Here is a 25,366-nt window from a genome sequence, read left to right on the forward strand (position 1 = left end):
CAGGCTCCATCCTGCACAGAGCCCCACGGTGCCCTGTGCTCTGCAGGCGATACTGGCTGCAATTCTCTGGGAGGGACAGACAAGGCCAAGGGCACCCACCCCAGACCCAGCTCCCATGCCTGTTCCCTGACAGTGGCCCTGGGCTGGCCCCACAGCCCAGGCTGCCCCTTTCTGAACAGAAGGGAGCAGAGGACCAAGGGAGGTCCATCCTGGCGAGGGGGTGACTCCACAGAATGGCCCTGTACAAGGTGAGGGGCACTCCCTGACGACCTGACCTGGCCCTGACCCTACCTCCCCCTTCCCCCTGGCTCCCCGGCTCCCAGTTCCTTGAATTGTTGCAGGGCACAGCTTCGGACATATCACGCCCTGCGGCGTGCTCCGAGGGGCCTCCAGGGCTGTCCCCAGTCCTGCCCAGCCAGCTGCAGCTCCCGGGGAACACACTCCGCCTTTCTTGAGCTGCTGTCTGGAGATGGACTCAGAGGAGGGCTGTCTGCTCAGCGCGTCTGCTGCTGGTCCCAGTTCGATTTTCCCTGTGCATCCAGACACAGGTGCCAGGCTCTGCCTTGTTCTCCAGAAATGACCCTGGACACCTAGAGAGGCTTTGGAGGGCAGTGGCCACAGGGAGAGTGAAGGACTGGCCTCCCGCTCTTGCCTGGGGCCAGATCTGGGGCATCAGGCTGCTGATGAAGCCATTCTCGAGTCCTGGGAACCCACCACTGGACTCTAGGCCATGCCACCCGCCGAACGGACAGGACCAGGGCAGGTGAAGAAAGCCAAACCGCGTGACAGACACCTGGGCTGCACCACGGCCCTCAGTCCTCCTCGGGGAGCTGGTGGCCTAGCCGCACAGCGGGTCCCCACTCCCTGCAGCCGCACCCTCCCCCACTCCAGGGTGGAGAGGCCACCTTTGCAGATGAGGTGGGGTGGGGGGCTGGGGGGGGGACCCTTGCCCAGCAGGGCAGCTGACCTAAGGCCAGGGCTTTCTAACCACTTCCCTCCCACCCCTTCCCTCTCCCCAGGGCCTTTACCTGGGATGTGTTCAGGCTCCCAGAAAAATAAACACATTAACCGCTTGGCCGGCCCAATCTGTGAACAGAGGCGGAAATAGGCTGCAGAGGCCGGACCCCAGCCCAGCCTGGCGTGACTCACCTGCAGTCCCCACCCAGGGCAGATGTTGGGCATGGGGGTTGGGTGGTGTTTCTTGCAGGGGTGGGGGCTGGGGGTGTCTGCACTGGGTGTATCTGGGGGAGACTGGGGGTTTCTGGGGCATTGGGGGTGTTTGGAGGGAGACTGGAGGTAGGTATCTGGAGTTGGGAGAGTCTGGGGGTCAGGGTGCCTGGGGGAGGCTGAGGGTGTCTGGGGTGGGGGTTGGCACTGTGGCCAGAGCGTTCACAGCCCCAGGTCCCTGGGATCGCTGGAGAGGTGTGCCCCAGAATCAGCTCTCGTTGGGGAAAAGGAAGCAGCAGAAAGCAGAGCCTGAGCAGCCTGGCTGATTTCAACCCCGGGACCTCTCCAGACCGGTCTCCTGTCTGGGAAGTGGGTGCGGTGAAGCCCCCTGACTGCTCTTGGAGGCACAAAAGTTCCTCCCTCTTGCCCCAGCCTCCCCCCACCGCCCCATCCCCGAAGCTCAGCCTTTTGGCCTGGAGGCTGGACAGGGAGCAGACCCAAGCATTCAGGCTCCCCTGCCCCACCTGCTGCCCCCCAGGCCCTGGTCTGGCCCCACATATGCTTTTCCTCCCCTGGCTCCACTACTCCTGCCCTCCACCCCATGGATGCCGCAGGCGCTGTGGGACTCCATCCTTCCCAAGCTGTGGGGCCCTGGGGAGAGGGACTGGTTTGGGAGGGGCACAAATTAGGGTTGGGACTGGTGCTTGCTGGCCTCTCTCCTCCCACAGGGTCCTCCTGGACCTGGGCCCTCCAGGTCCCCCTGCCTTGGTCCCTGTGGTCCCTGCTCCTGCAGGCCCCGCAGTTCAGGTACCAGCTGACAGCTCCTCCGCTGCCTGAGGTCTTGGCCTTCCTCCCTGTGCCCCAGACCCAGAGGCAGTGGCTGTGGAACGTGACCCTCCTCCCTTGCCTGCAATTGTTTGCCCCCTCTGCCCACCACCACCCTGGCTGAGGGAGCTGTTGCTAAGGAGCGGTGGGACATCCAGGAGGGTCATCAGACACCACCTGTGGCGGGCAGGGGCCGCCCATCCCCTACCCCGGCCTGGCGCTGCACATCCTAGCTGCCTGAGTGACGAGGAGTCCCAGCAGAAACGGGGGGCTCCAGGACCTCTGCTGGCAGTGGGCTGCTCCCATGGCCTGTGCTTGGCCCGAGGGTGGCCAAGCCATGCCTACACCTGTACCTGCCGAGCCTGACTGCACACAGAGTCTCGCACCGGCAGGGGGACCCTGGGAAAGGCACGCTGCCCCCTGCTCCCTGTCAGGCCCCCCAGCCCTGACCCCCAAATGCGGTGGCCACTTCTCAGGCCTCAGCCCGCAGGGTTCCTCTGCCTGGCTCTCCCCCTGCAGCTCTGAGGGTCCCCCCTGCCTCCCGACCTCTGCTCTTCCATGCCAGCTAGGGTGCGTCCTTGTTCACTCTCAGGGCCCACAAGACCCTCCTCATGCTTGCAACCCCGAGACGCCCTGGAGCTCAGGCTCCCCGGGACCCCACGCCTCTTGGCTCCGGCCGAACTCCATCTGTGACCCCACTTGACCCCGCTGATGCCCTCCGCACGTCAGGCTTCCCTCTGGGTCCCTCTCTCTCCTTTGTGCCGACAGCCCGACCCAGGCAAATGCTGGGCTTCTATTGCCCGGGCCACGGCCCGCCAAGGCGGGTAGAGCCTCCACCTACCCCAGTGCCTGGAACAGTGCCTGGAACAGGGCGGGTGCTCCGTGAATGCAGGTGAGGGAGGGACACTTGGGAGATAGCGCCCCCACAAGCCAGTGGAGCCACCAGCCCTGTCCCTCCCTGGTCCAGTCTCTGCCCACTCAGTGGCCGAAGGGAACCACCCACCCCTGTGGTCCGGCGTCCTGGCTGGGCCTCCGCCCTCTCTGCCTCAGCCACCACTCACGTCTCATCTGCCAGGAGGGCTGCCTGATGGCCTGGCTGATGGAGCCGCGACACCGCGTACTGGACCCTACACTCAGCTGGGCTCCGTGTCCCTGCTGAGTGCAGCACCTTGTTCCTTGATCCTGCTGCCCAGGATCAAGCTCGGCTGACCTGACGTCACAGCCCCTGCGAGTCCCCCTAATCTCAGTGTGGAGCATTCCGGGCCCAGGGGACGGAGGACGTGGAGGTACCGTGAAGAGTGATACCAGGTGTAGGACAGGTGTCCCAGTCTTCCGCAGGCCAGAGTGGAGGGCAGGAGGGCGGCAGCCAGGCCTTGGCCTGGGGCTGGGCCAGTGAGGCTGGGCTTTGTGCCAAGCATGAGCGCTCCTCCAGCCTGCAGGGAGGGGAAGGCCTTGCCCCACCTTCCTGCTCTGACCGCAGTCCCCCTCCTTGGTGAGTCAGCAAGTGGTGGGGGGCTGGGCGGGGAGTGGGAGGCGGCCGGGACTCTGACAGCAGGCACTGCACACGGTCTCATGCCACACGCGGGGGTGCCAGCCCTCAGGTGGGCTCCCCTGGGGCGTGGAGGGGCCGGGTCCTGTCCCAGCTGTCTGTGGCCCACACAAGCCTCTTGGCTTCCATCATCTCCAAGCCCAGAGATGTGAACCTTACGGTCTCCAGGATTAACAATATGAACCTGCCAGTCCCCTGGGGTCCCCCAACCCCAGGCGTCACCCCACAGGCTGCTGTCTGTGCAGTAATCAGGACAGCAAAGGAAGGTGGACACCAACCGCCTGGTCAAGACAGCCCTGGGGCTGGCCTGGCGGGGCACGCCCCTCTTGGGGCCCACCTGTTGGGCAGTATGGCCCTTTCACATGAGCCGTGGGGGGACATCTCACAGCTGTGTCTGCCCCTGGGCTTTGACCTCTGGGAAACAACTACATAGGGCCCTCTGGTCCCTTTGTCCCTCTGGGAGCACTGTGCTGCCCCCTGGAGTCCCTTCCTGGTTTGGGGCCCTGAGGACCCCTCCCCCGCCAAAGCCTGTTGCCTGGTTCAGGTTCACAGGGCACCCCTTGGTCTTGGGGGGGCAGGGACCATGTTGCTGGCTGTCCAGCACCTGGACACACTGGGGGCATCTCCCACCAACCCCCCCATCGGGGTGTCGCCAACCCCATCTGGAGGCATCCTTCCAAGAAGAGGTTCCCGCAGCCAGTGGCAGCCCAGGGCTCCCTGCCCCCAGGCCCTGCATGCAAATAGGGAAGTTGCTGTGGACCCAACATGGTGAGGGGTACAGGGCAGGGCATTTCCTAATCCCAGAAGGAAGTGACTTGCTCAATGCTGTGCGGGTTTGTGCCTGCACCAGTCCCACCCCCGACTGCTGTACGGAGGCAGGCAAGGGACATCCCACAAGGAGGTCAGCTCCGGGGCCAGCATAGGCGGAAGGACCAGGAGTCCTGGACCGTCAGGATGAGGACTCCTTGGACACCCCCTGGTGCTCCCTGCACCTCCCTGGGACACTGTCCTGGGAGGGAGTATAGTTCCAGACCAGGCTGTCCACCCAGGGGCCACTCTGGCCACCAAGTCAGGGTGTACCCCAGGATCCTGGAGCCACAGCCCAAACCCAACCCTTTGAGCCACAGCGCTTCCATGCTTACGACACCCAAGCGTGGAGTCAGCCTGCCTCCCAGTGTTGAGACGCAGTCTGGGCTTCGGTGCTAGGGGCCCAGCGAAAGCAGGGGTCACCGTGTGTGCCGATGCTGGCCTCACCGGGGGTCACCTTGTCGCTGCAGACCTCTGCAGAGGTCGCCATGTGCCAATGTTATCCTTGGTGGGCCGAGGAGGCTGGAGCCCTTGGAGGACAGGGGAGGGTGGGTGGGCTCTGACTAGGTGATTAGTAAATGCTGGTTAGATAATTAAGGGATGAAGCAATCAGGGGCCTGAGGCAGGGGTGGGCACTGCCGAGAGGGGCACCAGCAGACCAGCTGGAGACTTCAGAAGAGCTCTGCAGGCCTGACTCTGGTGGCCAGGATGTCCCTTCATCTCCCGATAGGCGTGTACTGGGCTCCTGGGCATGGGGCGTGGATAAGGAGCCTGGGGGGGCTGCCTCGCAGACCTGGGGGTGGGGTGGGAGTGGGGACTGGCCACGTGGGAGGAGTCTCGTGGATGGGCCCACTCCAGCCTCCACCATCCTGCGGTCTGTGTCACATGCAGGGGGAGGCGAGTACAGCCCCTTTCAGGACCTGGGGCCCCAGAAGCCTTACCTGGGATTCTGGTGAGAGGCTCAGAATGTCTGGGGTCGCTGGGGTCCTGAAGGGGCAGGGAAGTGTGTCCCACGAAAGGGCGGTAGGAGGTGGCCCTACCCACGAGAAGGAAGGCCATGCTGTGCCTTGGGGTTATCATGTGTTCAGGGCTGGGGAGGGCTTACTGTTGGGCTCACTAGGATGAGGGTTGGGGGCCTAGGATGGTAAGAATGGAGCTCGTGGTTTGCTCTTGTTGTCCTTGAAACTGGCAGGTCCCTTAGACCCCTTTGTCCTCCCAGACACACCTGGGGCCCCTTCAGGTGCTGAGCCAGGACCTGAGCGGTTCAGCGTGGTTTCTGACCCTCCAACAGCAGGGAAGGGAGTGTGTTCCCCGGCTGCGTGGAGAGGCAGACAGTCCTGCGAAGACGGAAGACAGGACTGGGCTAGGGTTTGAGCCCCAGCCCTGGGCCTGCGGGTCAGCCTGGTCTGGAGGCAGCAAGGGGCCCCGGGCCGCGGGGTGCAGGTGAAAGGTCACTGGCGACCGTCTCCAGCGCCTCCAGGCCGGCCCCGCTACGGTCACTTGGTTTCTGTGCGGGATGTCAAATCCTCCACTTTTCATGAGGCTTGAATTGTTCATCCGCTCGATCCTTACTGACCCCGGCCTCCGCCCGGGAGCTGCCTCCGAGGGCAGAACCTTTCCAGCCCGCCGCGGCAGGGCGGGCGCGGGACCGGGCGGGCGTGGGGACCGGGCGGGCGCGGCCAGTGCGCGGCCTCGACGGCGGACAGAAGGTGCGGGTGCAGGCGCGGCCCCCGCTTTTCTGCTCCAGCCCCGCCCCCACCGCGAGGCTGCGCGTCCCGGCCCCGGGCGGGATGCTGGGGGCGTGGGGGCTCGCCCTCCTCCAGCGGACCCCAGCCCCGGCCCGTCGGGGCAGCAACGACGGCCGCGCGCCGGCTGCGCTCGGGGAAGGGCGCTGGGGAGCCTCGGCCGTCTCCGCTCTGGCCCGCCGCGGGCTCCGCGGGTCCTCCTCCCCCGGCGCGGCCGGGCGCGGGGTCCCTCGGTTCGCCCTTCGGCGCCTGCGCGCGGGGCGGGTGAGAAGAGGCCGGAACCCTGCGCCGGAGCTCGCGTTTCCGGCCGGTGGCAGCGGAGCGCGGCCCCGAGCGCGCCCGGACCGCGGCGGCCGGACTCCGGTCACTATGGCAACGCGGCGGGCCCGGAGGCTGCTCCCGGCAGGCGTGCGCGGTGAGCGGCGAGCGCGGGGCGCGGGGGGCGGCGCCGAGGGTGGCGTGGAGCGGGGGTGTCCTCACTGCCGCGTCTCGGGCCCCTTAACTGGCTTCTTCTCTCCTCTCGGGGGTCCCGGCGGACCCGGGCTGGCGGCGCCGTGCTTCGGGCCGGATGGGTCCGGCCTCCCGGTGGGGGCGCCTCCCCCGGTGCGGGTGTCTCCCCCCACCTTCTCCCCGCCTGTGCGGGCCACCCCTCCCCCCTCTCCCCGTGCGGGCCACCCCTCCCCCCTCTCCCCGTGCGGGCCACCCCTCCCCCCTCTCCCCGTGCGGGCCACCCCTCCCCCCTCTCCCCTTGCGGGTCACCCCTCCCCCCTCTCCCCGTGCGGGCCACCCCTGCCTCTCCCCCCCGCCCCCCCGCAGGTGTCCCCCGGTGCGGGCTCCCGCGGCCCTGGTAGCAGGGGGGCAGCCCCAGCCCCGCCGTCCGCGAGGAGCGATTCCAGCCCCGTGGTCCGGTCCAGGGATGTGCTGTGCGCTCTGTCTTGTCGGAGACGCGTGCGCGGGGGTGGGGCAGAGCCGGAGCGGGGATGGGGGCTTCCGCCGCTCACGCCTTCTCCTCCCACCCGCCGTTAGCAAACCGAGGACCTGAGCGCCTCCACCGAGCCGGGTCTCGTGTCCGCCCCGGTCCCCGCGCGTCCAGTGCGGGACCTGCGTGGCTGCCCACTCTTCTCGAGTCTGGGCCTGTTCCGCGGTGCTCCTTGGACTTCGTGGGAATTCGTTGTTTTGTACGATGCCCCTCACGATTCGTTTCAGGTTATGCATTTCTTAAAAGGTTTTTAAGTCGACTCTACCCCCAGTTGGGGCTGGAACCCACACCTGCACTGAGCCAGCCAGACACCCCTCCAAGTTAGGCTTTTTTTTTTTTTTTAAAGAAATCTAGTTTTTTTTAATTTTGGGGTTTTTTTTAAAAGATTTTATTTTATTTATTTGGCAGAGAGAATAATCACAAGTAGGCAGAGACACAGGCAGAGAAAGGGGGGAGCAGGGTCCCCGTGGAGCAGAGAGCCCGATGCGGGGCTCGAACCCAGGACCCTGGGATCATGCATGACCTGAGCCGAAGGCAGAGGCTTAACCCACTGAGCCACCCAGGCACCCCAAGTTAGGCAGTTTTTATAAGAAAACTTCCAACAGTGACATCCCACTGTTCTCCAGAGGCACGTGATGCCAGCTTGTCCCATGACCGGGGGCACTTGGGTAAGTAGTTTAGGTGTGTCTCGGTTACAAAATCCTTACCATTTTTCTGTTGACGAGTAGTTCACCTTGCAGGGAGGTCATGTAACCGCACTTTCTATCACAGGTATTTCCTGAGACAGTTATTAGTCCTGTTTACCAAATAAAGACTTTCTATTTCCATTATTTTTTGTACACATTGGTTGGAATCCTGCTGTAAGAAGGAAACTTCTGCCCCACAGTCTTTTTTTTTTTTTTTTAAAGATTTTATTTATTTATTTGACAGAGAGAGATGACAAGCAGGCAGAGAGGCAGGCAGAGAGAGAGAGGAAGAAGCAGGCTCCCTGCTGAGCAGAGAGCCCGATGTGGGGCTCGATCCCAGGATCCTGAGATCATAACCCGAGCCGAAGGCAGCGGCTTAACCCACTGAGCCACCCAGGCACCCTGCCCCACAGTCTTTAAGCAGGCTCTGCTCCCAGCATGGGGCTTCAGCACCCAGAGACCAGGAGCCACCTGCTCTGCCCACTGAGCCAGCTGGGTGCCCCAGAAACCTTCCCTTCTCCCCATTTGTCTCTTCGTGTTATATAGATGTTTTTATTTCGTTTTTATTCCATTTGTTATAATCCATTGCTGTATTGTGTTGCTGATTCTCCAGATGTGGGCTTGGGGAGCCCCGTCCAGTGGGCTTCTGTGTCCTTTCAGCATGTCCCCCAACATTTCTCAGCACCGCCACATGTTCAGGCCCATCTCCAGCTTCCCTTGTCCTGGCCTGAATCGGCTACTTCTCTGGAGCTCGGACTCCTCCTCGTTTTGAAGAGCACATTCGGATACCAGCATCGGGCTGTGGGTGTGCTGACTGCGGTGTCCTTGCTTTGTGGCCTTCCCGGTGGGTAAAGCCAGGACATCAGACCCATCCGCATCTGTTTCTGTATGTGTACATCTGTGTATATATTAAAGCTGTGAGTTTGGGGGCACCTGGGGGGCTCCGTTGTTAAGCATCTGCCTTCGGCTCGGGTCATGATCCCGGGTCCTGGGATTGAGCCCCGCATCAGGCTCTCTGTTCCACAGGGAGCCTGCCTCTCCCTCTCCCACTCCCCCTGCCTGTGTTCTGTCTCTCGCTGTGTCTCTCTCTGTCAAATAAAATCTAAAAAAAAAAAAAAAAGGCCTTGAGGCACTACACGACTTTAAAATAAATAAATAAATAAAAGTTGTGAGTTTATATTGATATCTCCAGTCAGCTACCCCAAGGTTCGTTCCACATTCTTTTTTTTTTTTTTTAAACATTTTATTTATTTATTTGACAGAGAGAGATCACAAGTAGGCAGAGAGGCAGGCAGAGAGAGAGGAGGAAGCAGGCTCCCCATGGAGCAGAGAGCCCGATTCGGGGTTCGATCCCAGGACCCTGAGATAATGACCTGAGCCGAAGGCAGAGGCTTTAACCCACTGAGCCACCCAGGTGCCCCCACATTCTTTTTCCTCTTTAAATCTGGTTCCTGTCGTCACTATGTTTACTTACGTGCTCAATCCTGGACTACACACGGGGGAACTTCTGAATCGCCAATCCGTATTTCTGTGAAAAACACGTTAGCTAGGATGTAGTATTTGCATGCAGTTGTTTTGTTTTTCTCCTTAGGAGATAGAGTCCAAATATGTTTTTACCAAGTTATTTTGGTGCATGTGCGCGGGTTTATTCATGTATGTTAATCGTTTGTCATGAAGTTAGGTTCGCTTTTTTCTGTCCATCTCTCATTGTGAGCCCTTACGGATTCGGAGTTTCGGTTTGTGAACCGTGTTGTTCTGAAAGCCAGCGGCTCCCGGGGCAGGCCGGCCGGCTCAGCGTGGGGAGCACGGCTCCTGATCCCGGGGTCACGGTTTGAGCACCACGCTGGGTGTGGAGGGTGCTTAAATTCGTCAACGGCTTTTAACTGTAAGCTGATTCAACTTCCCTTCCACTTGATTTCTCATTTACTCAGTTTTTATTTGTTTTCTGTTACTGTTGGCAAAGGGATTTGGCAGGTGTACGTGCCAACAACAGAGCACTTCACGCCCCCCACTCTAGTGGTGCCCCCGACCCCAGCAAGTGCCGCTGCTGGAATTCAGATCCATCTTGGCCCCTGGCTCTTATTTCCGATTTTGCAGATGGTCATGGGACTACTTGGTAGTCCGTGAAGCACGGGAAGAAAGGCTTGTGGTCACAGGCCCATGATTTTCAGGCCCTGGATGTGCCAGAAGAGGCCACGTACGGAGTTTAGCTCAGACGGCCCACGCTGCGTCCCAGCTTGAGTGCAGAACCAGAGATGAGCCACCTCTGCACTTTCCTTCACGTCCCACAAAAACGTCTCGTAAATTAAACTCACTACCTGTGTTTATAGAGCGACGAGGGAACACTCCTTAATGAGGTCCCTTTGGGTTCTTCTGCGTTAGGAGTGGCGGGGCTCATCTTACTAGTGGCCGAGTCCAGGGCCTAATGCAGCCAGGGCCGCAGGCCTCAGGAAGGAGGTGAACAGGAACCCCTGCTTTGCACGGCTCTTGGCTCCGCCGGCGTGCCCCGTCGTCGTGTTCGTAAGCGGCTAGTGACCAGCTTTCCCCCCGCGCAGACGTGCCCTTGTGTGAGCTGTAGCGTCTGTAAGTGCTTGTGCCGCGGTCACTCGAGCAACGCTTTCCCAGTTAAGTCCTCATCAGGTGTTTATTGTAAAACAAATTGCTCCAAATCCAAATTGTAAAACAAATTGCAACAAATTGCTTCAGCCCCACAGTGTGCAATTAGTTCTAGTGTCACATCTGCCGACCGGGTAACTCGGGGGCTCATCTCTGATGGGTTTTACTCTGAGGGTCTGGTCCCCTGGGTGAGTGGTAAGATTAGCCCATGGGACAGAAGCACCCTGTCCTACTCCTTCCCTGTTCGTCCAGCGTCTAGACCGCAAAGGAGGGCTGGGGACAGCCCCGGGACACGGCACGCCCCTGCAGAGCCCCATGCTTGGGAAGCTCTGCACCTCCCATGTGGTTCTTTGTGGTTTCCTGGGAGTCACCTTTGTCTCGAGCTCTGTCTTCCTAACCGTGCGCCAGCTGCCAGAACACCTGGCGTGGGCTCCCCCAGTGCCTCTGGCTCCCCCGAATTTGCGAGGACTCATCGGCGTCTCCCACGGACGGGAAGTGCCCGCTTCTGAGCCTCCCGCGCCCTGTGCTCTGTGCGAGGCGCGCCAAGCCCCAGGCGTTGCCCCCACCTTGCCTCCGACAAGGCCGCCCCTCTCGTCGGGCACCCGCTGCAGGCCGCTGGTGAGGCTCAGGTGAGCGAGCCCCAAGCCGCTCCACACTCCTGGCGGCCCCTGGGGTGCTTCTCTGTGTGTTGCTGCCTGAGGTCATCTTCCAGACGGGGCCGCTGCTGCCTACATCCGAATGGGGCCTGCAGGTCTTTTCGTGCGGGGGAGACTGTGGCTTTCATGAGGCGTTCTTTCCATCTTCCTGACCCCGGGGATTTCCAGGGGCTAGGTCTGAAATAAGGGTTAGAAAGCTCTGTGTTTCACACACACGGAAGTCAGAGTGATGGTGTGGCCTCGCATGACCTGCTCTGTCCCCTGCTGAACCCCCGGTCCCCTAGAACATCGGGAATGCAAAGCCCTGCGCAAAGCCAGGGTAACGGTGTGTCTCTCCCTCAGTGGGATGTCTGTAGTTTCCCCAGAAGCTTCACGCCATCCCTCCTGAAAACTGGACGCTTGCTGGGGACATCTGCTGGCCGACCCATTGGGTCCATCTGACTCTGTGACGTTTAAAGCCGATTATTGTCCGCCTCGGGGCTTTTAGGATCATCCTTTGGTGAGATCAGCGGGTAGCAGGGCACAGGCCGCCCTGGGACGAGGGAAGGGGTGTGCGCCTTGGCAGGGCGGTACCGGTGGTGCTGCCCCGTCCAAGCCGCTCGTTCCCTAGGAGGGGGCTGTCCCGGGACTCCCCCAATACTGTCCCAAACAGGTTGAACTTTACCTTGAGAATGGCCGGAGCCATGTCCAGACGCCGTACAGAGTGGTATCATGTGGTCGGCTCTCTGGATTACGGGACTACCCCTGTGGGTACACTGTTGGTTTCGGTTTCTGACCTGATCACCAAAGTGTGACAGTCATGGATTTCAGTATACGGGTGATCTTTTGTTGGTGGTTTTTATCAGTAACTTCAGGAGTGAAACGACACTTCACGTCCCTCAGGACGTCGTACGGCCGGTTCAGAGCGTGGCCGCTTCCTGGAGCGTTCTCGAGTTAGCGTGAAGAACGCCGAAGCAGGAGCCCTGAGCGTCCCTTGCTCCGGTTTCTGAGTTCCTGTCTGTATTTGCTGTGTGCTGACAAGGTGGCTGCTGTGGGGTCCCCTCAGGAGTGGCTGCGCTGCACTTCTGTGACCCCGTTTCAGAGTGTCCCTGCAGGGCTCTCGAGTCCCGCCCACTGGTCTCCCCGGTCCCAGCCACGAACGGAGAAGTGAGTCAGGATGGTGTGAGGTGGTGGGGATTTTCCTTCTTTTTCTCTCCTCCTCCTCCTCCTCCTCCAGATTCATGTATTTGGGAGAGATCGAGAGCTTGAGCACGTGGTGGGGGCAGAGGGAGAGGGAAGCCGACCCCTGGCTGACTGTGGAGCCTGATCCCACGCCCCTGAGATCATGATCGCTGCTGAAAGCAACAGTCGGCCGCTCAGTGATGGAGCCACCTGGTGATCTGGGATGTCTTCTTCTTACAAAAGACCCATTTCACGTGAATCAGACATTTCAGATTCTTTGGGGTGACAATGATATCCAATGTGCCTGCCGGACACCCGACTCATGTGCCCCCAGTCCTTCTGGGAAGGTGCTCTCAGAGAAGCGCTGTGGCTGCCCCTGGAGCGTCTTTCTCCAGCATGACCGTGGCCCTTGGGCCCAGCCTGCCTGCCGTCTGCGCTTGCCATGTGGCCTTGGGCCTGTTTGCGTGGTCAGGGCCCGGAGCACCACATGGTTTTATGTGTCAGAAGCCATCCCTTGTCTGCCAGGTGAGGGGACGTGCCCAGGCCACGTGGTCTCTGGCGCGCCTGGCCGCCCTTGCTAGCTGCCCCCCATGCCCACTCCCGCGGCCCATCCTGTGCAGACACGCAGGAGAAAGAGGCGTTCAGACACTTGTTAGCAGTTTGACAAAGTAGTTTTATGCTGTTGAGTCAAATAATCTAGAAATTGAGCTTGCGTACTGTATGTGTTTGTTTTCTACTTTTATTTTCCTTTACTACGTTATTTTTGCTGTTTTAGGAAAGTGTCAGTCCGCGGAGGACTGGAGATCAAGAGGCAAGGAAGCGGCTCGTGACTGCTGAATCTCCTGGAGACCGGGGCGGGGGCCGCGCGGGGCCGGCAGGTCTCGGAGGCTGGCGGCCTCCGGCGCTCGCTCACATCCTTCACGGCCGCGTTTTCTCATCCCTTCGGGAGCCTGTTCTGAAGGACCCAGCCCTTGTCGGTGAGCCCACGGTTTCCTGTCTTTCCTTCCTGCACTGCTGGGTGAGGACAGGCTAAACAGAGCCCTTAAGGTCTCGTCCTGGGGGCCCCCCTGCGTCTCTCAGAACGCGTGGCCAGACAGCTGCCGGCTGGCCCAGACCGTGCCCCCACTTGGTGACAGTGACGCTGAGGACGGGGACCTGGGGCAGGTGTTGCAGAAGGACAGTCAGAGCCCCTAACTGCAGGCCTGCTGCCCACCTTGCCCCTGCTGCAGCTGCGCGGATGCTGCCGCCCACGGAGCAGGCCCTGAGCCAGCTGCTGGCCCGCAAGGAGGAGGAGTGGCGAGCGCTGCAGGCCCAGCGCGGCCGGCTGCAGGAGGCGGCCCTGCAGGAGGCGCACAGCCAGCTGCACCAGGCGCAGGGGGAGCTGCGGAGCCTGCGGGAGGACTTCGTCCACAACCTGCAGGTGCTGGAGGAGCGGGACCGTGAGCTGGAGCGCTACGACGCAGCCTTCGCCCGGGCCCGGGGGCTGGAGGAGGCGCAGCGGGCGGAGGTGAGCGAGCTCCGAGTGGAGGCGGCCCGGCTGCGGCAGGCGCTGGCCCTTGAGGCCCGGCGCCGGGAGGACCTGCTGCGGCAGCACCGGCGGACCCTGCAGGAGCACCGGCGGGAGCTGGAGCGTGCGCACAGGTGAGGCGGGGCGGCGCAGGGGACGGTGGGGACGCAGGGGCGCGGGGGGCGGCGGGGAGGGGCTCCCACAGCCGGGCTTTTCTGCACCAAGTCCGCACCCGTAGCATTTCCGTGAAGATACCCGAGCCCACGGCTGTTCGAATCACGCAGAACAGCTGTTCGTCCCCACTCTCAGGGCGCTCCAGTGAGGCAGGCCCGCGAAGACCCTGAGGCTCGGGTCCGAGGGTCCCGTTGGGTCCCCCTCGTGTCACACGCGCCCTCCTCGGTGACGAGAGAACATGGGCTTCATATAAACTGTCCTGATGTCCGCGCGTGTGTTTGTGATGTCACGTCAACTGTCGGCGTGTGTCTCTCCGGTGTGCGTGTGCACGTGCGTGAGCGTGTCTGTGCGTGTGAGCGCGTGTGAGCACGCGGACGTCGGGGCGGCGGGCGGCGTCCTGCACTTAGAGTGGGATCCTGAGGTTTCATGTTGTCAAGGTGCACTTCGAAGCACCCGTGGGAGCTGTTGCCGGCGACGGAGGTCCTGTGGACGACATAGTTTCCTGAGGGCGGCCGGTGCAGGGAGAAGCTGCTGACGGGTGTGTCGTGTTCTCCCCGGAGGGCTCACTTTGTGGCCCACGTAGACGCGGCCTGTGCGTGCGACCTACATCGGCTTGGGGCAGTTGCCACCCACAGGGGCGGCTTTTCTCTGCGTCCTGCACTGTTCTGCCACATCCGTCGTCTTCTTCTTCTTCTTTTTTTAAGATTTTATTCATTTATTTGACAGACAGAGGTCACAAGCAGGCCGAGAGGCAGGCAGAGAGAGAGGGAGAAGCAGGCTCCCCACTGAGCAGAGAGCCCGATGTGGGGCTCGATCCCAGGGCGCCGGGACCATGACCTAAGTGTAAGGCAGAGGCCTCAACCCGCTGAGCCCCCCAGGCGCCCCTGCCACGTCCTTCTAAGTGGCTACCCGGCCTGTTCTGGGCCCCGTGCCGCTCTGTGGCCAGAGCCTTCCTGTGGCGGACCCGGTGCACTGGGGTGGCCTGGTGGGCGTGGGACCAGGCCGGCTCTGAGCCTCCGCCCCACCAGTGTGGCCTGTGAGAGCGCGCGGGCCCAGCTCCCAGGTTCCAGGTGCCGCCGTCCTCAGGAAGCCCGGAAGCCTGAGCTGTTCAAGGCACCAGTGCAGGTGCCGCGGGTCCGATGCCGGGCAGCCTGTCGCTCCTGGGAGCAGTGTGGCTGGCGGCCTTCACCCCCGTGCCACCCTCCCAGGACGCAGGGAAGACAGGTACAGAGCTGAACTAAGGTCAGGGTCGCCGGGAGAAGGGCCAGGGCTCCATGATCCCCACAGGAGGGCTGTGGGCATCCTGGCCATTCCCCAGCTCTGCAGCTCACCCCCCGCCCCCGCGGAGATGCCCGTGGAGGGTCCAAAGCAGGGGCTCGCAGTGCTGGGGCATGCGGGCCAGCTTGCCCTCGGGGGGATACTGGTTTTCTTCCTCATGGCTGCGTTGGAGAGACCTCAAAGGCTCTATATCATTCTTAGGAAGTGTCTTCTCACGTCATTTGCCCCCCCCCTTCTACTTTTCCCTAATCCGAGACCTTTCCAACCGTTATTTCCGCAAGTACGCATCAGCGTGGCTCTTTTTCCTCCCGTGCTGGCGCTTGACGGCATTAGTATTCGGCTTCTGTGACTGTCCCGCGGCTCCCTGAGGCCCTGCTCCTGGTTTTCAGTCTGTTTCTGTCATTTGCTGGGGCCATTTCTGTTGTTCTGGCTTCAAGTTCATGGACTCCGGGGTCTGTCCTGTGGACATGCTTGTCCTGCTGTTGGGCTCACCCTGCTGAGTCTCGTGTCTGGTTGTCGTACTTCCTAGTTCTCAATTTCCGTTTGATTCTTTGTAAGTTTTCCTTTGCCGAGAGTTTCTCATTATTTTTATTTAAGAGTGCACCAAAGTTTTACATAATGGCTGCTTTAAACCCTTGTTGGGAAAGCTGTGTCTGTATCGCCTTGCTGTTAGCATGTGCTGACCGCCTTTTCCCGTGTGGGTGGGGACCTTCCTGTTCTCAGTGTGACCCCTGACTTGGGCTTGTGTCCTGGGCACTTTGGGAATTACCTTGGGAGATTCTGGACCCCATTTCAGGCTCCTCTGCAGGCAGTCACCTGTGTGGCGTAGCACGCAGGTCCCACCGAAGCCTCCCGAGGGCGCATCCTGCAGACGCCTCTGACTCGTCTTCATACCCCTGCTTGCGCAGGGACAAGAACAGTGAGATGGACCAGCAGCGGGAACAGTACGAAAGCCTGAACCGGCAGCTGGAGAGAAAGCTCGCGGAGCTCCATGGCAAGCTAGCGCAGCAGCGGCAGGTAGGGCTCTGGCGTTGCCTCTCTCAGGTGCCCGCCCCGCCCACCACTTGGCATCCAAGTTGTTGAGGAGAAGACAGCCTTCTTGTTAACTGTGCCGTGTCCCTGGGATCAAAGTTGAGCTACTGGAGCAGGTGTCCATTCTGGGGCGGCCTGGTGGGAGACAGTGGGCGTCTAAACCTCTGTCTCTAGAAACTCCCTCAATGTTCTCTCTCCTCACGAGGGGTCCATGTTTTCTCCCTTATTTATTTCAGGATAAAGTTTTGAAAATCAAAATTTGAGTTACTTACTGTAGAAAAGAGCTGTCCTAGGTGTCCGTGTAGACGCGTCGGGCTGTAGGCAGTGCCTAACCTGTCACCAGAGGCCCCCGGACCCTGAGACTCGGCCCGCACCTGTGACGGACGTGGGCGTGCGGGGTGGGGTCGAAGGGTACCGCTCACATTGTGGCCAAGTCCACGTGTGGGGCAGCCGTGTGAGTGTGGGGGCGGGGCGACAGGGCCCCCGTGGCTCCTTCGAGCGCGTGCCGAGCTCGCGTCCTCTGTAGCAGCCGCAGTGTTTGTGGAAACTGCCTCTGGGGAGCTCCCCATGCCGCTCACAGCAGAGACACAGCGTCGATCCAAATTTCCCAGATGGGGGCCGAGCCCAGAGGCATGAAGCGACCTGCCCAAGGTGCCCTCAGTGAACGGCAGAGACGGACTCGGGAGGCCACTGTGTAGGCTCTGAGCCGCTGTCACCCCGGCCCCGCGTCGCCGTTGTCGGGGAGCAAGAGCGCCATCCCCTCGAGGTCCTTCTAGCTGGGCTAAGAGTCGGATCGCTGTGAGGCAGGCGAGCGGGAGAACGTCCGACGTACTAGGTGCGTGTTCGGGGAGTCCACCTGTGGAAACCCCAGATTCGGGCAGAGTGAGGTCTGTATGTCAGTCGGAACCGCGGGGAAGGGGTGGGGGCTGGCACTGGAGAGGGAAGGCAGGCCCCTCGGGGCAGGGAGGAGAGCCAGCGTGGGGCAGGAGATGTTTGTTCTGCCCGGAGTGCCCTGCTGGCTCTGCCGGTAGAGCGTGGACCTCCCGGTCTTAGGGTCATGAGTTGGAGCCCCATGCCGGACATAGACGATATTTAAGAAGCATACACGTGTATGGACGGTGTGCGTGCGTGCGGGTGTAGAAGAGAAAAAGATGTTTGCCACACCACACAGAGAACGTTTGTCTCCGCTAACCACCCTTATTCTGGGAAGCACGCCCAGTTTAGATCGTTCTGTGTTAAGAATGGGACAGAAGTTTCTCTGGAGCCTGCAGGATCTCAAGCGCCTTCAGCTCAGAACAACCCGTGTGCTGGAGTGGCACCTTCTGGGGGCGTCCTGAACCCCTTCCCGGGTCCACTCGTCATAGTTTTAGACTCCTGTTCATGATACCGGGGAAAGGACTCATCCGGAAGTCAGCCTGCGCTGTGTCCTGTTTCTGCCTGTTCTCGCAGCCCTGAACCCTGGGCTTGTTCCCTGTCTCTTGGTGACTGTGCCGCGGGGCAGATCGGATGGTGTGCCTGGCCGTGCTGGCTCTGCTCCAGGTGCTGGGGCAGCAGTTACGCACAGACCTGTCCTGCCGGTGGACTGGGGCCCGGCCTCCTGGCCTGCTGCACCGTGGTGCCGTGTCAGCCCCGGAGACAGAACCGTGTCTCCTGAGAGACCTTGTGCAGGCGGGGTGGAAAGGCCCCAGGGACACAACTGTCCTCTGACCACAGGCGAGGAGGCCGAGGCCCCCGAGAGAGCCCTTTCCTTCCCCTCGGGAAGCCCCACATTCATTCTTGGGAGGCTGCGACTGCTCAGAGCACCCTGACAGCTCTTGAAATCTGCAGAGGACTTCTAGAATTTTCCAGAACTAATGAGTCTCGTCCGTTATGGGCAGCTTGGCCTTTTGGGAACAGCCCCAGCTGGCAAGGCACTAAGTGGGGTCTGAGCAGCAGGGTGACCACCGGACCCTTATGGCTTGCTGGGTAGTGCTGAGGTTTCCTCAGGCAGCCCCTGGGTCACTCCTGCAGGAACATCAGAAGGGTCAGAAGGGCAGCCAGGGTCTCAGTGACCCTCAGAGGCAGCAGTGACCTCCGGGGAATTGGGGTGGCTGGGCCAGGCCTCTGTGGGGCTTCCCAGGCTGTCCAGACTCAGTCTCTGCTGTGACTCGGGCTGGTTCCAGCTTTGAGCCCCTGTATCTGTCAAGGAGCCCCTCACAGCCATGGGGGGCTTTGCTTTTCGTGGCAGCCCTGCCTCTGGAAGGACAGAAATTGCAGCTCTGCTGGTCTCCCCGAAGTGGCGGCTAGAAACGTGGGTGGCACTTGTGCGGCGGCTCTGGAGCAGCGTGAGCCGCCCCGGTTCTCGGGGCACGGCCTGCCCTCGCGTGAGCCTGCTCCGCTGCCGCGTCTTGCTCTTTCAGAGACGGAACGAGGCTCCCGCGCGCTCCCCGACTTCCTGCTCTCCTTGGGCTGGTTTCCTCTCTCGTTTCTGAAGCTCTGGTGTCCATGATTGCCTTGTCAGGAGACTTGATTCGATGGTGATAGTGACTTTTCTCTTGAAAAATGAAATTTAAGGTGCTGAGAACAGAGTCGTCTGTTTGGCTCTTCGCGTACCTGTGAGTAGGCTGTGGGGTTAAGGGGAGCGTTCTGTATCGGTGAGCAACGCAGGGTTAGAAGCCACTGACAGAGACATGGGGTGATTGATTTCTTCATTCATTTAACAAATATTTTTTAAAAAAATTTTTTTTTAAAGATTTTATTTATTTATTTATTTATTTGTCAGGGATAGAGGGAGAGAGAGCGAGTGAGCACAGGCAGACAGAGAGGCAGGCAGAGGCAGAGGGAGAAGCAGGCTCCCTGCCGAGCAAGGAGCCCGATGTGGGACTCGATCCCAGAACGCTGGGATCATGACCTGAGCCGAAGGCAGCTGCTTAACCAACTGAGCCACCCAGGCGTCCCTTTTTTTTTTAAATTTTTAAAAGATTTTATTTACTTATTTGACAGACAGAGATCACAAGTAGGCGGAGAGGCAGGCAGAGAGAGGGGGGAAGCAGGCTCCCCGCCGAGCAGAGAGCCCGAAGCGGGACTCGATCCCAGGACCCTGAGACCATGACCTGAGCCGAAGGCAGAGGCTTAACCCACTGAGCCACCCAGGCACCCCCGTAAGCATCTTTTCATGTGCTTACTGGCCATTAAGATATTTTTTGGGAGGGAAGTGTCTGTTCCCTTTCTCTGCCCTTCTCACAAGGTGCGTGATCTGTCTTCACGTACCGATGTGTAGGCGCGCCGGTAGGCTCCAGAAACAAGTCCTTGCGCGTGTGTGTTAGGCCGTCTTCCGTCCTGGGCCCGGCCTTTCCCTTTCCTCAGCGGGATCATATGAACAGCAGGTGATTTAATGTGGTGACGTTCCAGCGAGCGTTTTCTTGCCGGGTTCTCGAATAGCAGCATGCAGCGGAGGCAGGAGAGACATTTGAGAATCGCCGGCTGCATGGGAAAGAAGCCAAGAGTTAAAGGGAAAACGGCCCTGGAAGAATGATGATTCCTGGGTCGGTGACCCTGAAGCTCCCCCCGACTGTGTGTCCATTTCTGGGGCGAGGTGGCAGGTGTGCCCACGCTGGCCTCCGGTGTCCCCGCTGGTCTAGCCGTCGCAGGCGAGCTGGCGATCCCGTGACCCCCTGCTCTCGCCACGGGTGGCAACTCGAGCCTGTCTGCACTGGGGTGGGAACAGGGCCAGCCTCGCCTCATGCTGCCGTGGTTTGCAGGCTTTCGGGGGCATCGCGGGCTCTTCCTGTGGCTAGTGCCTCCAGAGATGTGTGCTGCCTCCGTAACCCAAGAACGGGGTGCTAGGTCACAAAACAAGGAAGAATTTGGACAATTAAAAGTATATTTAAAGAAACACATTCAGAATGTAGATAAGAAAGAACATCTAGGAGAAATTTAAGAGACGTAGAGGATAAATCGGGGCGTTCGGTTCAGCAATCACATTCCGGAAACCTGCAGTGGAAACCAGGAAGGGGTCGGCTGTGGAGGAAAAGGCCTGGTCGCTTCTCAGGGCGGGGACTTCAGAGCGAAAGGCCAGCAGAGGCTGGAGCAATCGTGGGAGTTGTTGCCGAGACCTCCTGGGAACTCTCGGGAGGGGAGAACAGCAGATGGCCGTGAGGCGTGAGCGCGGGGCCCTTGGGTCCGTACACACGGGTGGAGGGGGGAGTCTGCAGAGACCAGGCTTAGCGGGCCTCTCCCGGAAGTTACTGGCCCGTGGCCAAGGGCTCAGCCCTCAGCTGCCTCCGTTCCCTTAGGAGTTGAGAACAGTGGGAACCAGGTGATGGGAGTGGAGATGGGGGCCTGAGCCGAGCAGACTCCCTGGCATACCCAGGGTTGAGGAGCCCCAGCCTCAGAGTCCCAGTGGGCCCGGGCCAGGCCAGAGCTGAGCTTCCAGACCCCTGTGAGGCTGTGTGGGGCGTGGGGGGCAGCAGAGGCTCCTCCCACCCGGAAGAAGCCACAGAGAGCAGGCAGCGCAGGGAGCTCATGGGGTGGGGGGCTGGGGGCGTGAAGCAGGGCCTGAGGGTCGGCTGGGCGGTGGTCTGGGGAGAAGCCAGGCCGCAGTGAGGAGGCCGACGCCCCTGGAGGGGCCGCACCCCAGGAGAGAGGGTCACGCTGCCCAGGTGGATGGTGCGAAGGGATGTGAGGGCACAGGTTGACCAGGAAGAGAGAAGTGGGGGGAAGCCGGAGGGCAACCCAAACTCCAGGAGAAACCAGGGGCGGTCAGGTGTGGGCTGTGGTTCCCGCTCCTGGGTGGGTGCACGCTGAGTGCTCTCATGGTCACGATGACGTACTGGGTGTGTAGATTCAGCGGGGGGCGAGACTCTGGAGACTGCCTGCTCGCCAAGCCGTGGTCAGCATCCCGGCAGGAGTGGGATGGGGCTCCTGGCGGGGAGATGGCGGGGAGACGGGCAGGGAGCCGTGGCATGGACTGGACACCCAGCTTGAACCGGCCGGAATCCGCCGGAAAGCTCCCATGCGGGGGGCGGGGTAAGCAGGCCCAGGGGCCTCTGTCGTGGGTCCCCAGCAGGTCCTCATCTGTGTGTGCCCAGCGGACAGGCCCGGCGGCTCCGTGGACACCCGGCAGATACTGCCGGCAGCCCTGGGGCAATCCCTCGTGGCGCTCGGACGCTGCGGGAGCCCCTGGAGGTTTACGCGGACGTGACTCCTGGGCACCTCTGCCTCCAGGGACCTCAGTGTCCTGCCGGCTTCAGGCCCGCCCACTGGGTCCTCGTTGTGGGAGCTTCTCTGCTGGGGCTGATGGCCTCCCCTCACCGCCAGCCCCTTCTGTTTCAGGAGCTGCTGCTGGAATTCAAGTCGGAGATGCAGAAGCGGGAGCACGGGTTCCGCCAGCAGGCAGATAGCTTGAGCTCCGTGGTCTCGACTCATGAGCTCAAGGTGGGGGACGGCCTTTCGTCAATGACCGCTCCCTCCCCAGACACCCGGTGCCGCTGCTGGGCCCAGGAAGGCGGGCTTCACACAGAGGCCTCTCTTGCTGTCCTGGGGTCAGGGGTTATGCCCACCGTGGTGCCTGCTACATGGCCCTTCTCCTGAGGGAGAGGAGGGCTGGTGCCAGGCTCTGGTATCCCTGGCCTTGGGGAAGGGGGCCCCCTCCCAGGATAAAGTGCCCCCCAACCCCATCCAGATAGCCTGTCACTGGTGTGTCCTCTGTGAGCACCGGGAACGTGCCTCTGGGGAGGTGCTGCTCGTCCCCCACTGGCAGCGGAGGAGGCCCGGCAGGGTCAGGGCCCGCACAGCCTGTGCACCCGGCCACAGTGAGCGCCCGCCACCGGGCAGCACCTCTGAACTTTAGCGCGGGCACAGGGCCAGCTCTGAGCAAGCGGGAGGCTGTGCGGGACCGAGGAAGCAGGGGAGGACTCCTGGCCTGGCACTGCCCCCACCTCCCCACCCCCAGGGTTGCATCTGCTTCATGCCCAGCAGGTGCCTGTAGGAGCAACCCCACCCCCACAGTCAGGAAGGGCCCCTCCCTCAGGCCTCTGGCCTCCCCACAATGCTACAGTCCCAGGGCAGTGCTGGGCCAGCCAGAGGGCCCGGGAACCCCTGGCTGGTTCCTGTGACTGGCGTGGGCCGGGCAGCTCCCAGCCCGCCCTCAAGTCCTGGCAGGGACACCAGTGCTCCACATCGTCTCGGGCCCCGTCTGGCCCCGTGCATCAGTGCACCTGACCGCACTCCTGGAGGAGCCCTGCAGTGACCTTCAGGAGGCCTCGGGGACCTGTGAGAGCCGGTGGGGAGAGGGCCAGCGGGGCCGCGTCCCGAGCTCCACAGTGGGATGGGCCCTGCCCCACCTCCCTCTGCCCACCGGGCCAGACCCCTGCACACCTGCCCTGGAGGGCAGGGCAGCTTCCACGCACCAGCGATGAGGGCGCTGCAGCCCTTACGGGGGCCGCAGTTCACGGCCGCAGAGCCTGAGCCCCGAAAGCTTGTTTGAGAACCGAGCCGCCGCCGTGCCCGCCTGCGGTACGCGGCTCCGTGTCGTTTCCTCACCGCTCGGTTCCAGGCCCGGCCTCTTCCTGCATTCCTCATCTCTTGAAGGTGAAAGTGTTGAACGAGGAGCTGGCGGCTGTGAAGGAGGCAGCCGCCCAGGCCGCGGAGTCGCTGCGGTGCGCAGAGGCTGCCGGCGCGGGGCTGGAGGACGAGCTGCGGTGCAGGGACCGGGAGCTCAGGGACGTGGCCGCCGCCAAGGACGCCCGGTGTGTAGCCGCGCCTGCCTGCCCCTGCCTCCTTGGGCCGGGGGCTTCTGCCGGTCGGCCGGCTTGGCGGGGGCACTCGTCTGCTTTTCCCAGTGACATTTCCTCCTTTTTAGGATAAAGGACTTAGAGGACAGACTGAACTGTGTGCAGCTCTCCAGGAAGAAAGAAGAGGAGGTGGCCAGGAGGAAGTGAGTGCTCCTGGCCCCCAGCCTGGCCTCGAGGGGTCAGGGCCAGGCCGAGGCTCCCACCGGCCGCAGGCTGTCCCTGCTTTGGGTCTGCTTCCATGCTCTGTGCAGGATTTTCTGCATGTACTTAGGCTTTTTAGTCTTTAAAAAACTTTTTATTTAAAGATTTTCCCAAGGTTTTATTTTTAAGTGATCTCTACACCCAACATGGGACTTCAAGTCAGTACCCCGAGACCCAGAGGCGCACCCTCCACCGACTGAGCCAGCGGGCACCCTGGTGTTTTGAGACTTTGAAACATAAACGCTTTATTAAGCAGGGGGGCGCCTGGCTGGCCCCGTCGGTGAAGCATGTGACTCTTGATTTCGTCCAAGGTCATGATTGTGGGGTCGTGAGATCAAGCCCCACATCAGGCTGGCGCTGGGCATGGAGCCTGCCTGGGACTCCCTCCGCCCCTCCCCCAGTCCCAGCGCAGGCACGAGCTGTCTCGGAAAAAAAAAACAAAAAACAGTTTTATGAATCAGTTCATTAGTTTCAGCAACAAAGGTTACTTTGGTGATAGTCGCCTTTCATTTCTACATTATCCTGGCAAAGCACTCCCGCTCTCCAGGCTGTACCTTCCCCAAAAACCCCCTTCCTGCGGAGATGCTCATCTCGTCCCTCAGGACCGGCCGCACGCCCTGCACTGGGGTGTCGGGACGCCCAGCCTGTAGCTGGCACGGCACCCCCCAGGCGGGGACCCTGAGAGAGCCCGTGGTGGCCCGTCCGGGCTGAGGTGTGCGAGGCCCGCAGGACGAGGGGGGCTGAGTGAGGGCACAAGGCACACTCCTGGGGGAGGGCGGGCATGTGGGAGCGTGTGGCCTCGGGAGAAGCCCTGGCCTGGGGTTAGATGGGCCCCTGAGAGCCCCGGGGTGGGGGGGCAGTGTGCACCATTCCACCTGCCACAGGAGTCGCCCACTTCCTTTTCTGGGAAGCACCAGGCGGTAGGTAAGCCCAGGTGTGGCTGTGAGGCTCCGTGGTACCGGTAACGGTGCAGGGTGGTGGAGTGTGGGCCATCTGGGGCATTTCTGGGTTTTCTGGCTGTGATGTTTTGTGTGGTGTGCGCACCCTGCGGAGAAGAGCTTTACAGACTGTCTACGGCCTTTTCACCCGTAGTCAGGCCAGAGCTGGGAGCTGCCTTCCGGGCCACTGTACAGACACCATCGGCCCGTGCTCGCCTCGGCCAGGCTGGCTTGCGGGAGCGGGGGCGGACGTGGTGTTTGTGCCTCTGCCAGGGACACGCGGGCGCCACGGACCCAGCACGATGTGGCCCGGCTCAGACCCACACGGGCCGGTGGCGACAGACAGCGTTCCTCTTCATGCCCACAGCTAGAGCCGTTTTCCTTTTAAGTTCATTTATTTAAGTAATGTTTGCATCCCACATGAGGCTTGAATTCACCCCAAGACCAAGAGCCACACACTGCCGACAGAGCCATGAACTGAAATAGTTGCAGAGAGTACGGTTTTAGCATATTGTAAATATTGACATTTAGAAGCAAAACTGTTCAGGAGTGTCTGGCTGGCTCCGTTGGAGCATGACTCTGGTTCTTGGGGTTGTGAGTTTAAGCCCCACATTCGGTGCACAAACAAAAAAGAAGTAAAACTGGTCACTCTTTTTTAAAAGATTGATTTATCTTAGCGAGTGAAAGAAGTAAAACTGGTCACTCTTTTTTAAAAGATTGATTTATCTTAGCGAGTGAGCGTGCACCTGTGAGGGGAGGGGCAGAGGGAGAGAATGTCAAGCAGACTCCTGATGCAGCTCCACCCCAGGACCCTGGGGTCAGGAATCTGATTGTCACGGCATAGTGAAATGAGTAGGTATTTTTCTTTTCTTTTTTCTTTTTTTTTTTTTGCAGTTTTTTTTTTTTTAAAAGATTTTATTTATTTATTTGACAGACGGAGATCACAAGCAGGCAGAGAAGCAGGCAGAGAGAGAGGAGGAAGCCAGCTCCCTGCTGAGCAGAGAGCCCGATGTGGGGCTCGATCCCAGGACCCTGGGATCATGACCTGAGCCGAAGGCAGAGGCCTTAACCCACTGAGCCACCCAGGCGCCCCTCTTTTCTTTTTAAAGATTTTACACATTCATTTGAGAGAGCCAAGGAAGAGCACAAGCAGGGGGAGCAGCCAAGGGGGACACAGGCTCCCCACCGAGCAGAGAGGCCGATGTGGGGCTCGATCCTGGTCCACGGATCCCCAGGACCACGAACGGAGCTGAAGGCAGGCGTTCAACTGAC

The 25,366-nt window shown here is 61.0% G+C and overlaps 1 protein-coding gene across 7 annotated transcripts in view; it reads left to right on the top strand.

Moving 5' to 3' along the window:
• The first annotated feature begins 6,473 nt into the window (after window positions 1-6,473).
• Window positions 6,474-25,366, top strand: part of CCDC57 (coiled-coil domain containing 57) — a 90,265-nt gene continuing 71,372 nt past the window's right edge. For 3 of the 7 annotated variants that reach the window (XR_006384488.1, XM_044247174.1, XM_044247175.1), the window contains exons 1-7: window positions 9,133-12,716; window positions 12,967-13,168; window positions 13,421-13,832; window positions 16,059-16,167; window positions 21,496-21,597; window positions 22,753-22,910; window positions 23,024-23,098. Coding sequence is in view for 6 of the 7 variants with exons in the window: in XM_044247174.1 (XP_044103109.1) it covers window positions 12,480-12,716; window positions 12,967-13,168; window positions 13,421-13,832; window positions 16,059-16,167; window positions 21,496-21,597; window positions 22,753-22,910; window positions 23,024-23,098 (1,295 nt within the window). In the remaining variant the exon portion in view is untranslated. Of the gene's footprint in view, window positions 6,509-9,132; window positions 12,717-12,966; window positions 13,169-13,420; window positions 13,833-16,058; window positions 16,168-21,495; window positions 21,598-22,752; window positions 22,911-23,023; window positions 23,099-25,366 lie in introns of those variants that run through there. The other 4 variants (XM_044247171.1, XM_044247173.1, XM_044247170.1 and 1 more) reach the window with 4 other exon arrangements.

Source organism: Neovison vison, chromosome 5 (genome assembly GCF_020171115.1).
Source record: "Neovison vison isolate M4711 chromosome 5, ASM_NN_V1, whole genome shotgun sequence".
Classification (NCBI taxonomy): domain Eukaryota; kingdom Metazoa; phylum Chordata; class Mammalia; order Carnivora; family Mustelidae; genus Neogale; species Neogale vison.